Raw genomic sequence first — 19394 nt, forward strand, 5'->3', positions numbered from 1 at the left:
AAGGGATGCAAACCTGCAGAGCCTTCCTGTCAGAGAATGGTAAATTGGAAGAAAAGACTTTTCTTTTCTGGCCCTTCCAAAGAAAAGGGCCCTACTTTCAGAGCTTTGATCGAGTCCCTGGGGCTGTCAAGACTGCAAATTGAAAATATTTAATCTGGAAATCAATGACAGGATGATTCTATTTTAACATAATGACTTTTTGGGGTAGGATAGCAAGTTAACTGAGTAGCAAAACAATAATGCCTACAAGGCACTGAGCTAAATATACCAGTGTGAGATTTATTTTTGATAGTGAGAAGTTTGTTTTCTTGTTAAAATATTAGCTTGCAACATTTTGATGTGGAAAGTATGCAAGTGCTAGAGTTTCACATGTGAAATTAAAAGACAGAAAAACATTAGAGAGAAACTTCTATGAAAGTGCATGCCATTTTTGCATTAAGAATACTCTCTTGTACACAATGGGTTGTAAAGCTAATCAATACCATCTTAGAAAAAAAACAAAGGATAAAGTCTTCACATAACTGTTAGTTACTATTCACACAGGTTAGTTAAATGTTGGCATAAACAGGCTAATTAATGTAATGTTCTTTCTGCGCCCCAAGCCATACAGCACAAATCATCACTGGGGGAGAAGCTCTAGAGCCAGAAGTTTTATTTAACTTCCTTAATTTTCAGATGTTGCCGTAGATTAATGCCCAAACCCCAGCCTCTCGAGCAAATGATTGCCATTATGAAACAGTGAGCATTAAGCCCCATTATGTTCAGCAAATTGAAGAAAGCTCTAATGCTGAACAAAAAATGCATTGCACAATAGATGTTCCTCAAACCAATAAATTGTTTTATTATGAATACAGCTAGCATATTATCGTTCTTAAATTATTTATTCACTTCTTTATTCATTTTCAACATCACCTTCAGGAGCACTTTATGATAAATACATGACCTACGCCATGGCTCACCTCTATGGTGACTGAAGTATCTTATTTGCAATTCACACAGCAAGGAGAACCATTACAATTTGCTTTGCATCCCTATATCCTGATGCTTTTGAACGCTTTATAAAATAATACCATTTGGACTTGCACAGCTTAATAACGAGTATGAAATTATTATGGTAATCCGTAGCCCAAGGTAACTGATGATCCCCATAACATTCAGATCACTGATATTTTGGGTAGTGGGGATACTTTGCAGTTTAGTAAACAGACATTAAGGAAAAAAAATTAGGAAACTTAAAATGATTAAGGCCTCAGACCAGGATATCCTTATTCACGAGAGCAGGTATGCATATGGTTAAAGCTGACTGTAAAAATGCATTCTTATGATTAAGCCAAAAAGCTATGAGAAAAATGTCATGGTTCATAGTTCCAGTTGAGAAGATGGAGTTGAGCAGTCCATACTATCTGAGTTAGAAATTAGATGTCACAGCACACAGAGGACATGGGAATGACATGCTCTTTCAGAGAACCATACCTCAGCATCCTCTTCTTCATCGGTCTGCCACCGGAAACAAAGGGCAGGGTGGAGAAGGACAAACAGCAAGATTTAGGAAAGACAGTATGGTCAAACCACGACAGAGTAAGAGGTAACCATGGTACTGTTTATGCAATTATAGGAGGACATAAAAATACAAAGCATATAAGGAATTCATTCCTTAGACAATCAGCTTGCTTATTTTTTTTTAGTTAATTGTACGTAGAACAGACTGTCACTGTCCATAGGGTCTATAAAAATTTCCTGATTTTTCTTAGAGAAATTATGAACTGAAACTACCCCTAACCCATCCTATTTCTCTCCCTTGAGTCATGCGGTTGCTTGCCCACTTTTTGCCCTGTGGAAACGGGGAGCACTAGGAAGGACTCCCTCTCCTTTTTCCAGCTCTGTTCAGCACAGGGAGGTCCTGGCTGCTCTTTCTCCCAGTGCAGAGGTCAGCTTCTTGGCAATTCCTTTTCTCTACACTTAAGTGCTTGTTTTAATTCCTTTTTTAAGCTGGGACTTTTCAACTTCCAGTTTAACAGAGCACTCAAATCAAATGCTGAGTAGTGTTTGAATAAAAGTTTAAAGTTCTTCAGTAGCTGCCTGATATGAGATCCTGGAAATTAGAGCGATGCAATTATCCTTTGCCATTCAGGGCTTTCACCCTCTGTGACGGCAGGCGTGTAAAACTATCTTGACAGTTACACTACATTAAATGCAACGGGCATATCAAAATATTGTGGCATGTGGAGTGTTCTTAAATTTGGGGATTTACAGGGAATTAGCAAACTATTTAGAGCTGTGTTCCCAAATGCCTGGGGAATTCTTCATCGGGTTATAAGATGCCCCACATGGAAGGTTCCCAAAGTAAAACACAGTTTCTCAAGTATCTGGGCTCCTTGTTTCCACAATTTTCAGTTTGATTGCTTATAAAGTGCAAACATAGCCCAGAAATTTGATGCATTTTTTTATTTGTGGGTTTTGTTTTATTTTTTAGGAGAAGCATTCCACCAATTCTATTCTCCTCCCTAGTGTTACTAATACATATTTTTGACCTTATCTCCATCTCAGCTATGATTTCTGTCTGGGATTGATACATTCTGTTCCAGAAACATTCATCATTAAAAATGAAAGCCTGATTTACTTTGGCCCTTAGCTTAGTTTCAGCACAATCTCCATAAGAAGATTGGCTGTGAGAGTGCTCAGCAGCACATTAACATTACTTTTTAAGGGTATGTTTTATTCAAAGAGTGAGATGATTATTTTTCTTTGGACACTGTGGCACTGACAGAAACACAGGCAGATGTTTTACAGAGGGACCTCGGCAAGTATGTTCCTTTTACATTAAAAAGATCCATTTGGTTTTTTCCATGCCCCAGGGGGCAAGGAGTCACACCGTAAAGCAATTCTTCTGAAGAAGGCCACTGCTCACTTTTTGGCATGAATAAGAAACAGAAAGGAGAAGAATGGGAAGCAAGAACATACTTGTATTTTAATCCATATGTACATCTATCTAATAAATAAAAGGCAGGAGGAGAGCAAATTAAGCTAAACAATATGCAAAAGGCACTCAGGGAAAGGTGAAATAGCAGAGTACACACATTACAAACAGTGTGCTCCAAACAGAAGTGCATTATATTATTACTTTATATCAAACTAGATTTTTACAGGGAAAGTCCCAGCTGCTGGCCTTCCTGCCCATTTAATCTAGCTAAAAGTGATTTGCTGTGGACTTACTTTAAGGGCAATGTACTTGTCTCCGTTTGTCTTTGCTCATCTCCAGTACCCGAGGCATTACCATTTCCCTTCCTCCTGCTCTGGGTGGAGAGGCCTCACACCTAGAACCGCTGTCCTTCTACACCCAAAGCTACTCCAGTGCACAGGAGGAGCAGTTCACCATCCCCATCATGTTTCCATGTCTGGAGAGCCATTTGCCCCCAGCAAATACTGACAACAGGCGTCAAAGTAGCAAAATAAATAAATCAAACTTTTGTTTCACTTGCTCTCACCCAGGTGTGTACATTCTGCCTTTTATTTCTTTCTTCATTTCATCATTATAAATATACTGAGAAATATTAATAAATTAAGAAATTTTTAAAGTGTAATATTACCAAAAAGCACTGAAAGAATATTGCTATACTGAATACCTCTTGCAAGCACAAAGTGTTAATTTTAAGAAAAAAAGGCTGCTTGATTCTTCTTTCATCCAATATTGGATGTTGCAGGACAATCTGAGATCTTCCTCCCTCCCTCCGCCCCTCCCTCCCTCCCATTTTTCCTTTAGGCTAGCATTTCTATGTGGTGGATTTGCTGTTTCAAAATATTATTTCTATTACATAGCAATTTTGGAATTGAAACTCTTAAGTATCGTAAAAAGCAGAGCTTCATAAATCTGAGAGACAGATGCTTATATTACCTACTATTATTAAGAATCATTAAAAAGCTCAGACTTGTATCTATAATTGCATTTCTTCCCTATTCTGCTTGCTTGTTATTTTTAGTGTGTCTGAAATGAGTGCTATCATTGGCTAAAGCCAGATATAAGGTTACAGAGACTAGGCAATTTTCCCTGTGAAACTGTGGCAACTCACTGTTCTTTTTTTTTTCCTGACCCTCCCTCCATCTTTCTCTCTCTTGCAGACAACATTCACCAAGATTTAAACTGACAGTGCCCAGTCCACCTCAGCTATTAAAGAACATATAAACATAAAGATCACTGTGGTAAAAGGCTGAAAGAAAGACTGGAAATATTCCCCATTGTGCTTCTCAGCCCTACTCCATGTGAGCAGTTGCTGAAGCTGATGCAAGTTCTCCACGCAAAGAGCCAGCAGTCTCTCTCCGTGCAAAGAGCCAGCACCCCTCTGCCTTCCAAGTCTGCAGGGGGGACCAAAGTTTAAGAGATACGTGCCTTCTCGTTAAGAACTGGGATGGTTCTGGCTTATTCCTTTCCCATTTTTGTTAAAATCCTTCTTCTTCTGCCTAAAATCAATGTACTGTACGGTGATAAAAATGAGATCCTGAGGAAACTTTCAAAAGGACAGGGAGGTAAATATCAAATAACCGCACTATCCTTCTAGGTCACCAAAAGCAGAAATTAAAATTCCACATGACTACTTCTTATTAGAATTACTTTCTACAAAGAGTTTCTTTCCAATGTCAAGATCTAAACTTTCTTCTATCAGTGTTTTGTAACTAGTTGAACATACTGTCAATGCATTACTGATATATCTTCCCTTTCCAATGCCTTCAAATATAAAACACTAAGAAAATCAAGACCAGATACAAACCACAGCCAACACAAGACTACAATAAAACTCCCCTTTTTCATCATTCTTCGCACATAAATATCTTCCATCCTGCTGACTTGGAAACTTGTTTTGAGGTAGATCTGACTCTGAAGTTGTCAAAGGAAGCTGTGACAAATAGTCTGATGCAACTTTACTTCTGTTTTACCATGTACTGCAATCAAATGAATGGTAAATGAGGCCATATTACTGGGCTACAGTTAAAGAGATTTAGTAAGTCCTGAAATAACCATATGGCCACATGAATAACTCCCCTAAAGAACGTCTCTATAAGGGGAATTTTAAAGAATGTGGGTTTTTTACTCCAGCAGGCTTTTTGTTTTTAAGCTAATAGGACCATTATATAATTGTAAATTAGTGATAGGCAAAAAATGCTCCCTTTCTGGGGACCTGAAAGATATTTTTAGCTGGAACATTAGCTGTCAGATGGCATTTAATTCTTGTCAAAACTCAACACTATCTTGAGCTGAACAAGACATCTTCTTCCAATAATACGTTTTTCTGGGAAAGGCCTAGCTGCCTCCTTTCTTACATTTTCAGAAAACAGCCATCATCCCTGGCTCTGCTCCTCACTGACTAGCTGTCAACCCTGAGCCTTTTTCTGGTTTGAAAGGGTCCCTTCTCTCCAATTCCTGAACCCAGCTGCCAGTGATCAGATTTCCTTTTCCCCTCGCATTTCCTGCAGGAACAGGACACAGGGAAGCTTTCTGTCCTGCTGGACAGATAATACAGGAACACTACATCATATAGTAGGAAAAAAGTAACTCCTTCACATCTCAGTATTGTTTAAAATAATAAAAAGTATTGAAGCTATCTGAGGAAATGAAAATTTTAATTTACCAATCTCTTTGGTTAATGCTATCTTTTAGCTCCTCTAGAATATGCCAGGAAAACCAAGAAGCAATTGAAGAAAGTGATCTCAGTTCCCCAATGGTAGTTTTGAAAATTTGTATGACTATATTATACCTTTTGCATAAAATCAGAGCCTCTTCCTTAACCTGAGGCTAGACCAAAAGGAAAATCTTTTGAGATAATAATACAGGTTTAACATTTTCTCTAGATGGGGCAGATTTCCAAATTTAAACAGGATATTGCCAGGAAAGATCTACAAATGATTGTGAGTCAATGACTTAAATACAATCTCAATTTGTATCAGTCTCAAAACATATATATATTTTGACCCATGTTGCCTGAGCCATAAAACTGTAATCAGCTTAGGGCTTTTCATGCCAAAGGCAGGGGTAGCTTCATATGCAATGAACCACTCGCATCTAATCGAGACTCCAGATTTGGATTTTGAGACAGCTGGAAACTTTTATTAAGTACTGGCACTTCTTAAAACTTTATTTGGATTGAGTCAAACTACATCAACTTAAAAAAAAAGATAAAAAAAAAAGAGAGGATTTTAAAGCTTACTGTGCTGAGAAAACTAATCTTATTTTAATTTATTCGATCAGTATGCAATCATACAGTCAAAAAGTTTGCAGGGTAACATCTACGGTGAACATAAATTTGTCCATTCTTTCAGAACCCCAAAGTAGTCTGTTCCCATAAAATTGGCTGTTCTGCACTTTAAAGTTAAGAAGAAAATTGCTGTGCATGTGCACGCATATATATATACATAAAAATAGATAAAATACAAAAATTAAAGACTGTATTAGAATCTTAAAAGATGGAGGAAAAAATCCATTTAAATTTGGTTGTAAGCACTTAAATGGCTACAATGGTTCATCATTTAAATCATGTCCTCAGTTAGGAGCCTAATTTCTAGTTTTTTTCCTTTTTTTTATTCTTGGCTGATCAGGTACACACAGCTCCTGGTGTCTTCTAGATATTTTGGGCACTGTCCGTGCAACACACAGAGATGCTCTTTTTGGATGCTTAATTTCAGTTTGTTCTCATTCTGTAAATTGGTATGAAGCAAAAATTATACACAATCAAGGACTTGCAAATTTTGTCTTCTAAGAGAACAGAGTTCATTACTTACAGTAGAAGAACCTCTTAAGAATAAAAATAAAGAATAACAACACTTCATATACGACATTCAATGAAAGAAAATTTTAAAAATCCATGCTGTGGGAGATACGTTTTGCCACTTACATCTGTTATCATTTTCCCTCTGGTCTTGTTTCTTTCCCTGTGGTTAGCTCGTTTCTGTTTTTGCTGCAAAACTCGTTCCCTGGTGGTGCGGTATTCCAGAGCAAATTCGCTAATAATTTTGCAGAACTTATTGATGTTGACTTCACGTATTGCATAGGGAGGATGGCCCATAAATAACAAAAATGAGTGAAACCTGGAAAACAATGAGTTCATAAATGCAAAGGGAAAAAATCTTTATTGATGGTTTCTGGGGGAAAAAAAACCACATTTCAGTGAATCCATTTATTACTTTATTAGCTCCCATCATTTCTTTTGTGCTACAGAATTTTCATGGATGCTTTGCATAACACTGGCATGTTTTATAATTAAAACAATGAAACTCTAGTCTATGATAACTTCATCCCAGTCCACTTTCCCAGGCTGATGCAGGAGATAAGATGTTTATGGAACTCCATCTACTTTATATAACTAATTCGGCATGTGAATGACCAATTTCATTTCAGTTATAGAAAAAATATTTATTAAGTTTCAATTCTATTTATTTGTATTAAGCAACTTCAAAGCGGCTGTTAGGATGTTGGGGAAAGTCTAGACAAGAAGAATGCAGATTTACAGGCTAGCAAACACAAGAAGGAAAGAATTTCTAGTTCACAAAACTGACCATAAAATTATATTATCTACCAAGTACTTTAGTTCGGGATACTCTCAATTCACAGTTTTACTGCTTCTGTGGCATTCAGAGCTTTCGCGCTATTTGCAACTTTTACTATTGCTTCTATATTGCATCATTTACAATAGCACACTGAATGTTTAAAAATGTATGGGAATTCCTTTTAACTGCATGTACATCCCTGATGATAAAAAGTCTTCCCAATCCTAGAAAGATGCAGGTACATGGATACATTTTTGGAGAACTACAGTAGCAGTTGCAGGACATAACAGGAAAAAGTTATCATTTTTCTTATTTGTACAATGCATATGATAAACACAACAGGAAACTGGTTAATTCACTTCCCTTCCACTGCAATTGGGATTTCTGCTTACTTATGCCATGATAACCAAGTCATTATGAAAACAAAAGAAGAGCTGAATCAACTTCTCAAGTGTATATCCACAAATTTGGGATAATTTGGAATCCAGATCCTAATTTTGACCACAGAAATTTGGAAATTATTCAGAAGTTGGAAAACCTCTCAAAATTTCATTAATAAGCAGGAACACAGATAAATTACTCACATGACTTAAGCTACATTTGTGAATCTGAAAAAAAAAGCTCAGGTGTATCGTAGAATTATCATGAATATGTACATTTCAAAGCACTGCAATTACTGTTAACTCCACTGGATGAAACTAAACCCAACAGCAAGTCCTAAGGAGAGGAATCTTAATTCTGTCTTTTGCTGTGTAGGCATAAAACCCACATAGTCGTAGATCTTGCAAATAGGAGTGGTGCTGCCTATAGAAGAACTCATTGTATAAGACTCGTTTCAACTTCTGCTTATGACAAATTTGTCATTAGAACTTCATTTTTTTGCTACAGCCTATTCTTGTTTATCAGACAGTAAGCCAACGCCCCTCAGAAGTATTCAGGGAAGGACAGAGAATATAGCAACTTAACCATAAAGCTGCTAGCTTTTGGGGACTAGGAGTTAAAAGACCCAGTTATTGTACCTTGGGAATAAATGATGGCCTGGATCATTGCTTCTTTTCATCAGAAATATAGAAACTTTCTGGAGTGGGGATCTTTCTTAAATGGCGTCTATAACAAAGTATGCACCACATACATCCTGGTAACATTACTCGCTGGAATGTGGATTAAACACTTACAAAAAACATATTTATGATGTCATAATTTACAGTTTTAGCAAGTCATTTATTATCAAGATATTGCTGTCGCCAGTCTAATTCTGTACCTGTTAATTATTCTTCTGTGAACAATCTTCAGGATTATGATTCTTTCTGCACAATCTTTAAGGAACTCGGACATTTTTTGCTTTAGAGTTGGCTTCATTTCATGCTTTGCTATAGCCTTAAGGTGATCCCATGATGCTTTGCACCGTCTTTCCATCTGACACAAGTTTTCCTGGAGTTGTTCAAAGTCAACCTGAAAAAAAAAAAAAGAAAAGAAAATGTAACACTTTAAGCAAAAACACTGTGGTAGTATCCTTGGATATCTGAACAATGCAATGTATGTATAATAAGGGGTCAACGTAGTGGCAGCACAACATTAATTCACATTATTAATTACTACTAAATAATTAAGAAATAGCTTTCTCTGTCGCAGTTTGTCTAGACATGAAATGCTAGTAAGGAAAACTGAAAACAAAGAAATATCCATATACATATATTTTTGGTTTTAGTCTTGGAGGCCTAACACCTAAAGAAGGGACAATAAAATATTGTGATGTGTTTTTTCCCTTGCTAATAACTTCATGCCTGCACCAAGCAACTGCATGACTCAGTTATTTCTGAGGTAATACAAAACTTTCTCTTTTTCTTAATCCTTTTCTCTACTACTCATAGCTTTTTATACCCTGTTTACTGCTCACTGTTGTACCCAGCCAACACTTCTCCAATTTAGGAAGCACTTGGATCTATTCCCTAGCCATGCACTGACTTGTTAATAGATGATCTACTTCTAATCACAAAGTTCACAGGCCAGAATTTTTTAAAGCTCTATTGAAAGTCAGTGTTATTTAGTGATCTCAGCACTAACTTTCATCCCTTGATATACAGTACGAATTTGCTGGCTTGTAACAAGATCATATAACGGCTTTGAAAGTCTCTCAACACAGTTAAAATAAATGACTGCATCCTACAGTAACATTCATCAGGACAGAAGCCAACACATTCCACAGAAGGTGAGAGAGCGCTTCTCCTTTATTCATCAACCAAAAAAGGTGTTCAGATCGCAATGGTCTACAGAAGACATTCAGGATGTGTTGCTAACAACTGGACAAATTGCATTAACGCCCCAGCCACAGCACACAACAGATGAAAAAAGTAAAACTACCCAATATGTTCTTGAATTCTGAAGAAAGGAAAAATTTATTTTGTAATACCACTTCACAGTTCAGATGAACTCAAGCTATAAAATACAGATTTAGCTCTCAGATTCTAAACACATCAGTGTTTGGGATGTTACAGTCTGGTACTCCAGTTAATTCCTTAATGCTAAATGAAAACCAGTGTCAGAGACAGGTTTTAGTTCACTCTTTTTAGCTGTGTGCAGCACCCACTGCTGAGACCTATACCGAGGATAGCCATAAGAAATGCATTATTACTAAAAAGCTCCTGGTATTGATTTGGTTTGTTTTTGCTGTGATTTATAAAGTGATGAATTTTTCCTCTTCACAAGGAAATAAAAACATCCTTTGATCCATTCTGCTATTCAGAAAAGCCCTGCAGGCGGAGCAGCTGTGGGGTTTTTGTTTTCCTTATATCCATATCAATGCATATGTTTTAAAAGTCCTTTCCAGGTCAGTATTTTCACTGTTGATCATAAACACATTGCTGCTCTCCATAGATGGTATATCTAAAACACACATGGGGAAAAATACTAGCATTCCTATTAAGAAAAAAAAAGCCAAGAGGAGGTATTTCTAGGTCTTACTAGTAAGAATTATCCAACCTGGCTGAGGAAGTCTCTCAGCCCCTGCAGCTGAGAAATTTAATTTTATGACATTTTATAGCAGCTTTCACTGAAAACAGAATGAGTTTTAATCTATCAAAAAGCTCTGAGGTTCAAGCCTGTAGGGGTTCAAGAGACATCTTCGGAGAACAGCATATCTGCAGGGATAAGATGTGGCAAATTCCCTGCCCCTTGAAATCTGCCAACAGCCAGCACATTCACAAGAGTGGGCAGTTCCAGCAAGGACTGGGGATGCCAGGTCGGGCTAAGGGATGCACAGGAATTTTTTGAGCACAAACAAAAATTCAGATCTCTGGGGAAGTCCTAAGGAGACTGCAACAAGAAGAATGCCACCTGAGCTGCCCTGGAATAAACCTCTGTGGAGCACAGGTGGCTCTGCTCGAGCAGAAGTTGTAAACTCCTGGAAGGAGTAAAGCAGGAATCCAATATAGGATAATGTGCCCGTGCATTCCCCACAGGCAAACTATCCTGTGCCCGCAAGAATGTGACAAACCTTCATGAAGTCTAAAATCTTCTGGCTGCCAGCTCTCCAGAGTTTGGTCACTTGTTTGTGGACAGAAAGGAATACACTTACAGAAAAATATCCACTTGTGAAACATTAAAAGTAAAAATTTTTCAGAGACAACCAGGTATCCCACCTGATATTTCATGAAGTGCTATTTCACCAGTGCAAATTTTACAGGTAGACACAGAATCCATTGCATTTCACTTTGCTCTAGGTCTTACATGCAAGGAGCTAAGTGAAGCTTCTTCACATGCGATACATTATACAACATCTCTTTCCTCTATCCAAGGTGTAGAAACTGCCTCCCAACAGAGCACCAGGTAACAAAGCTAAATCTTCAGATCTTTCTAAAAAACCCAAACAACCAAACAAAAAGACTAGCATTTATCAGCCTGCTGACAAGATTTTTCCTATCAAATCTTGCAGAAGTGAGATGATAAATGTTCAGGCTGGATCGGCTCAAAAGGAATATTCTGAAGTTAAAAATATTTGCACTGTCCTACCAAATGTATCAAAACATTTGATAGTTTGCAGCTTTAGAGTACTACCTGCGTGACATTTCAAACCACAGAAAACAAGCTTCCTCCCCACCCTTTTTCTTCTAACAGCAATAGCACTAATGTGATGCTCTCCAATGGGAAACAGTGTAATGTGACAAGCACGGTCACCTTTTTTTCTTCAGCGCTGGTGTTCAGACAAGAAATTAGCCATAAACCTCTTAGCGCAGTAAAGCCAAAGATCCACTGACCATTGATCTTCTAACTGGACTCTCCTGCAATTGCAGACACTTGTACACAGGATCCAGGTGATGGTTTTTTCTAGGCTAGTGGAATATAATATCCAGGTTGCATGCCAGCAATTAGTGTATCTTAAGCATACGTATCAACTCTCACACAGACTGGCTTTCCATGGCTATCTGAAATAGCAGTATGTATTTTTAACTGATAAAATACACCAAAATCCTGTTGAAGTAATATACTCTTATTCTGCAAACTCTTACATTTTCTAAGCCCTGTAACGTGTTGGAATATTAACCAAGAAAGACAGCTACTAATTCCCTTAATTATGAGCACCAGATTCCACTGAAAAGCAGGATCCTAAGGAATTTGACATCCTCAGATCCTCTTCTCTTCACTGTGAAGCCAAACGCATCATGGACATTAAGAAGCTTTTATAGTATTCTGAGCAGCAGCAGTCCAATGACTATGTGGCCAACAAGCCCCTCCATTTTATGCACATTTCTATCATAAACCATCAGGTAGTTGCACCAATGGAAAATGTAAGTAAAATACAAATCCATCTGAAAAGCAAAAATTTAGCCTCACTTTAACTGAGGTAGCCAACTATGAAAGATGAGCGCAGTGGTCCAAACCTAGATCTAATATTTGTGCACAAATGTTTAAAAGCAGTCACATTGTTCAGCAATATCCTTGTAATTTCCTGGTTTTTTAGTAATTTTTGCTGTTATTGTTGTTCTGTTTAGGATGTCTCCTAACAATGGAAATGTTATATACAAATATAACAGTAACAATGGTGATAAATGATCCCCCAACTACGTGTTCCTATGATAAGGAGAACAAGAACTTGTGTGGAGTAATAATGACAATTATTCAATCTAATATGCATAAAGGAAACATGAAAAGGCATATATAATACCATACTACCTCCCTGCCAGTCCACACAGCATTCCCAAGGGAGCACGAATTGAATCTTTTTTTTTTTTTATTGTGTTTATTTCCAACACTTTACTAAAAGAATTAATGCTGCATAATGGTAGAAAGACGTGATTCCCTTTTTTTTTTTCTGTTCTTTCTTGAAAGGAAAGATGCACCAATTCTTGCCTGCAGCTGCAAGGTCATGCTGGGACTAAGAAGGAATTCAGATGAGCTGTGGCTCTAGGAGACCTCAGCCTAGGAGGTGCTCAGACAAGAACTGCTCCACTGAATAAAAGGAAGCAGTAATCTGAAATGGTCATTACAGCTTTCTCCCTGGATAGCAGCGTACGGATGTTGTGTATGGCCCCAGGATTTGGAGGAAGGTGGAAACATATATTCTTCTTCTTCCTCCTCAGTACATATATGTGCAGAAGACATGCAGCTTGCTGGTCCTGCTTACTGTTACCTTCTGCTACAACTTTAAAAAGAAATCTCTTTTTTTTCCTCAGGCAAAAGAATGAGTGGTCTTAGGCTGTTATGCAAAATAAAAATGTCTTTTCTTTCAGACATTATGTAATGTTTATTTTCATTTGTAAACCAATTTAGAAAAAGCAACTTTCTAAATGCTCCTGGGATATATTTGATATGTTCCTCCTTTCTCCTGCCAGGTTCCTCTCCATTCACAACCACACTAGCTGAAAAATATTCAGAACTATTTGTTATTTATCTGTGAAATCTCTTGCTAGGCCCACTGTTCAGTCTTCTGAGAAGTGCCTTTGTAGACACTGTTGCAGCAGAGTGGAGTAGCCAGAGACAGTCTATCCCAAACAGGATTTAAAGACTAGCTTATGTGACACAAGCCCTGCAGGGTCAGCCTCATTCAGGAAACCATTGCCATAAGTCACTAATGGGCAACTTTAAAAATAAAAATAAAAATCTATTTTTCAATTGAATGCACCACCATATTTTGCACAAGTGACACCCAGACCAAGAATAAAACCTTCCAACCACATGCCAGCAACACCAGCGCTCATTGTAATTCCTTTATATCATTATTTATTGTTTGCTACCATAGTAACAGATGACTCTGCCATAAACAACAACACAAAAAAGAATTCTACCAAGTTTCTCACTTCATTGGGCTGAGAATTCAATATCGCATGGGCTGAGAATTCAATATCGCATGATACACCTACTGCCCAAATGACTTCTGTCCTTGCTGGTTTCCACCTGACTCAAAAACTACCACCACCATCAAATGGCTCAGCGTTTACTTCCCTGCCCATTCAGGTTCCATGAACACTGGTCCTTTAAAAGGCCTATTTTTTTCAAGTTCAACTCCATGCCATACATCCAATTTCACCTGCTGTGTATACAAGTTTAAAACTTTCTAATTCATTAAATACTAGACCATGCCCCAGTCATTCAGGCAGGACACGTATCAGGGAGCCTTTCTGGTCTTTGGGTTGGGATGTTATTTCTCTGTGTGGCCACAAATATCTCATGGCAACACAGGAACTGGACTTTTATTATTTGTTGGGAGAGAGAGGAAGGGCTGCTTTGAGGTGACATTGGGAATTAAATGCATTGGCTCAAACCTAAAGTGCCTTCTGCTATATATTCCCTAGGGCAGCATATACAATTCCAGGTATGCATTGCCATGCACAGCAAACAACTGTAGCTGCTGTGAGATAACACGTAATTTTTCTTCAGCATTCCCTCAGCTGGAATGTGCTTTACACACACGTTTCCTCTTCCAGTTAAATCTCCTCCAGTCTCTGGGCTAAGCTCCACCGCTACTGGGAGTACAAAACTGTCCTAAAATGAAAGATGCTGCACCTGATTACACTCCCGTTTCCTGCCTCCTGTATTTACATCAGTCCTTGAACAGGGTCAAAAATGTCACAACTGGATTGAAGTAAAAAAACCCCAAACAAATAAATGAAGGGAAACTGGTGAAGCTAAGGTTTCTGCTTAAAAAGCACTTCTTTTCAAAATCACTGTAAATTATCCAAAGTTTTGTTCTGAAGGCCAGTGAATAACTTGTTATGTAGCCTCAGTATCCTTGTGTAAGTTTTCTATTGCTTGATACTATATTTATTGTTTATTGCTACAGCTTGTTTCTTTTAGTGGTGAACATATCAAATCCAGATATTTTCTAAGGAAGACCTGCATTTTTATCTCTGCATTTTTATCCTACCCACAAGGTGCATTAAATAGAAGATTGATGCTTTCAGAATGACAAATGTTGCCTTAAATTCACAATAAAATGACAACTATTTTATCGCACGTCATAGAGAGATATACATAATCACAGACAAAATCTTTCTCTCTTCAAAGTTCAAGATAGTTTCAGCAGCAGACCACAGCCTAGTCTGAGCTGTTTATAATTTAGGGTCAGACCGTTCGTTCTCACATTATTACAGGGATGCGTTCTGGCAGGGAACACAAAATCTTCCTCTTTTCCTGAGCTGGTTCAGTGCCAAAGGAAATTCTGAGAATTGCTCCTTGCAAACACACTTATCATCTGAGTGCAGCGACCTTCTGTGGTGTACGTTCAAAACTCTGCCTCCTTCAGTATTTCCACACTGGCTTGCTTCACCGAATGTCACAAGAATTATCCCAAGACCAATGTTAGTCCGACTTGCACACTGTTGGTCACACATTTTAAGTGAAGTAGATGCCAGCTCTCAAAAGCAAGCAAAATATAAAGGAGGTTCTGTCCAGACATTTCTAATTCTAGGGTAAGAGGTGGCATCCTGCCAAAATAATTTTGGAAATGAGAACACCTGAAGCAATCCACTAATTAAAAATTAAAGGACAGAGGTGCTTACTGAGGTATGACCAGATGAGTCTACCCAATTATATCCACATCTCTACTGCATTTTAGTTCCTTAAACAATCTCCAACAAACACACTAATATGGGATCTTTTTGCAGATGCTGTATGACAGTTCCCACAATCTGGGATGAAGAGGCGCAATACCAGTAAGCGGTGATGTAGGTCCCTTCAGACGGTGTTAGGGTACCTGCAACACTACTTGCAGTCATTTCACCTGGAATGTTATTGAAACACCACAGTGCTGTCAGGCACATGTGCTAAACTTCATTTTCTCTCTTTCAGACGAAACCTCAAAGCCTCATTTGCCACTAAAGCTTCTTCCCCCTTGCCCCAGTCTGTCCTGCAACCAGCAGGACCTGCCTTATCCTGCTCTGTCCTCACCTTTCCTCCCGCTAGCCCGTGCCAGGAACGGGGGCAGCTGCAGCAGTCCTTGCAGCTGGCACCACAAGGAACGATACAACCGTAAGAAACCTTGCATCCCCCAACCTCGTTTTTCCATGGAAAATAATTTGACTTTTGGCATTTATTTTTGTTTGAAATAACATAGGGAAAGCATACTTGAATGATAATTGCACACAAATACTTCCTGTCAAGCGAGACAAGAGAAACCCCACTGAAGCAGTGCAGGAGGCAGCATGCTCTTCCCTACTTTTTTTTTCTCCTTTCTCTGCTTCCCAGCGTATCAAGCAGAAGCTACAGCATGCCAGAATGGCACTTCTGTTTCAGCCACCTCTTTTCTCCCCATGCCTCCCTGCCAAGTCCCTGAGAGGGCAGCTGCAGGCTTCCTTCTCCTCTGAGTATGTCTTAGTGTCGTCCTAAGTTCTTTCCTACCAGCAAGCCTTGCCCCCTCCCCTGTCTTGTTAACATTTCCTATTGCTTACTTTTAAAAGCTGCCTGCTTCTCCATTGCCTAGTATCCACAACTAATCCAAGTGTCTTGCTGCAGGGGTTAAAAACCAGCCAGAAGTTTGGCATCTTGTAAGTAAATTAAAATTAGGGGGAGAAAAGGACAATTACTAGTTTACTCTATGGAGCTGGCCTGCTTTCAGATGCATGGGGAAAAATATTTATGGGGTTGAGAGAGAAGATGAACATTTTTAATAAGAATACGTTTTTTTATTCACTAACAGAGAAGATACTAGTGCTGATGCAACCCCTCCTTGCGTACTGGTAAGGAAAGTTCTAGGAACAATACTGAGTTTAACTGCAGAAATCTGGGGGTCTGCTTCAGTATTAGGTACATCAGTTCTGGTACAACTCCAGTGAAAAAACAACTTAAAATATGCTAAAAAATAAAAATAAAAATAAAAAAAAAGCAAGTGCTTTTAATCATGGGATACTAAACAATCAGTGCCCTGCATGATCTTATATATTTTTATACAACTATGAATACGTTTATTTATCTAGAATTCTATTTTTTGGTAATTTTTTCACTTGTGTCTGCTTTTTTTGCCATTTATGACTTCAGTCCTTCAACAAAAAGCCACAAGTTTTGCAATAACTATACCATTTTGTTTCTGGCCTTTCTAACTCCTTTCTGGTGAGGCAGCCTGTTTTCTTTATGGTTTTTTTTTCATGAACTAAGGCTCAGGAAATTCTCACATGATGTGCATCTCAGGGGAAGGGGCATCTCTGTTTATCTACAGGATGGAAACTGTTTAGCCTTTGTGGTTTCTGAAAGATGTTTGTAGACAAAATGGAGCTCAAAATACAGCCTAATCCACAGTGAAATATTAGTCCTCCTTTCCTGTCAGCTTTCCTAAACCAAGATTTCGCCTCATCTGTGAACATTCCCTTGAAGAGGGCAGCTTGGATGGCTTCCACGTCCTAACTCTTTGATTTGTGGCAGCTAAGATCGAGTGGGAATAGAGCTTGTTACAGTAATCCATCAGTGGTATAACATGCAGGAACATCCCAAGGAGGGAGACCTTGGGCGTCGCGGGGAAGGTTAAGGCTATAATTTCTCTTAATGTGATTTCGTCTGGCCTTTTCAGAATTTAGTCCGCTTTGGGCAGGGCCTCTAGACCAGACTGAAAGACTGTGCTTAATTTTGTACACTCTTAGACCTAAAAACTTTTTATAAGTGACAGCATGAGGTTAAGCTTTCTTCCACTTTCTAAGACAGAAAAATAGAAGTAGAAGATTCACTTGAGAGTACACCATACATGGTGGTGTGGATTTTGGAAAACAAGGGCTCTTCTCTTTTACAGCAATTTTCATTTTAGTGATTAACTTGATCCCAATCTAAAAAAAAGTGAAATAACTTAACAAAGAGAAGAAGCAGGAAACAAGAAACCAATATACCTAAATGTTAAGAGGTGAAGAATCACTCAAAGAAAAAAAAAACATAAAAAAAATTAAAACCTTCCAAACATGAGAAAACAACCTCGGTGAAGGCAATAAAACAGAGCCTAAACATAGGCTGCACAAGAGGAAAATTAGGAGAACAGAGATGGAATCCAAAGAACACATATCTAAGGATATAAAACAAAAGCCACAAATTCCTTTATGGTATCCAAAAAGATGAAAATATGTAGGAGGTCCTGGATCACTAGGGATGAAAGAAACTGAGGAAGACAAAAGTTAGGGAAGGGAAGCAAGATGACTTCTTTTCATCTAACTTCACCACAGAGGATGTTGGGGAGAAACCTATTCTGGGACCTGCTTTTATTTTTCTGTATTTTATTTTTTTGTAGACGTGAACTAATAGCAAGGTTTGAATACTTGCTAGCAGAAACAAACGTGTTGGAGGATGATGATGTCTTAAAAAGCAGTAAACAAGCAGAAGACAAGAATTCTGACAGCAATTAAAATAAAGAAACTGAGCCACTGGCTAAAATGAGTATGCTTTCACTACACTTAATAACTTAAAGAATCAGAGGATAGCAAGATTTCACCTGTCTTTACAAAAGCAGCAAGGTTGATTCAGGAGACTGTAGAGCTCCAAGCTTTATTACTATACCTGGTAACCTGGCTGAAAGGATGAATAACAGGAAATTAAATACATCAAAATAATCACTAGATTCTGAATATGTTTATAAAATAGTGGACAGATAAGAGCAAGTAACGAAAATTAGACTTTCAAAATCTTTACAAGAGCCTCATGGGAGGCCACCTATGAAGTGTGAGGTTAAGAGAGCAAAAGAAAAGAAGGAATACATATTGATTCTCATTTGATGACAGGATTAACAGCAGGTGTCTCATGGTTTGTACTTTGTATTTCGAAATTATCTGGAAACAAGGAAGCACATTGAGAGGGTAAAATCTACAGATGGCAAGAAATTATTCAGATTAGTCCTGATTTAAGATTATTAGGGGTTTGAGAGATAAGCAGTAAATCTGCTTCAGCAGATCATGGTCATTACTGTAGATCGCAACGAAGTGCACAGTGCAGGCAGTATCTGACTCCTTTGTGCATCGGGCTGAGTTCTGAATTGCCCGATCAGCTCAGGAGACTGCCTGGATGTCCTTGTGAACTGCCCAAAGACAACTGGTGTCTAAAGGATAGCAACAGTCAAAAAACACAAAGAAAACCTCAGGACATCTAACAAAAGATAGCACAAGCAGAACAGATAAACATAGTAAGCATACAACATTTATAAGAAGAGACTGGAATACTGTGTTTGCTATTGTTTAACCCATTCTAAAAGCTAAGATGGAGAAGAAGTGTGGAAATGGTCTCAAAAAAAAGATGTAGAAGGATTATTTGAGACTTAGACAAGGATCTGAGCAGCCTGGTTTAATTTGGTCTTGCACTGAAAAGGGTGATGGACCAGATGACCTTCAGAGGTCCTTTCCAACCTAAGTTGTTCTATGAAATAGAGAGATAAAAAAAGTTTCAACTGTTCAATATATACAGAC

The 19394-nt window shown here is 38.2% G+C and overlaps 1 protein-coding gene across 3 annotated transcripts in view; it reads right to left on the bottom strand.

Moving 5' to 3' along the window:
• The window catches only part of FHOD3 (formin homology 2 domain containing 3), a 413671-nt gene that overhangs the window by 19826 nt on the left and 374451 nt on the right, over window positions 1-19394 (bottom strand). For 2 of the 3 annotated variants that reach the window (XM_050891470.1, XM_050891469.1), the window contains 2 exons: window positions 8795-8985; window positions 6882-7074 (listed from right to left, as the gene is read on the bottom strand). In XM_050891470.1, the coding sequence (XP_050747427.1) occupies window positions 6882-7074; window positions 8795-8985 (384 nt within the window). Of the gene's footprint in view, window positions 1-1473; window positions 1498-6881; window positions 7075-8794; window positions 8986-19394 lie in introns of all 3 variants that reach the window. The other variant, XM_050891468.1, reaches the window with a different exon arrangement.

The sequence above is a fragment of the Gymnogyps californianus genome, chromosome 2, assembly GCF_018139145.2.
Source record: "Gymnogyps californianus isolate 813 chromosome 2, ASM1813914v2, whole genome shotgun sequence".
Lineage (NCBI taxonomy): Eukaryota > Metazoa > Chordata > Aves > Accipitriformes > Cathartidae > Gymnogyps > Gymnogyps californianus.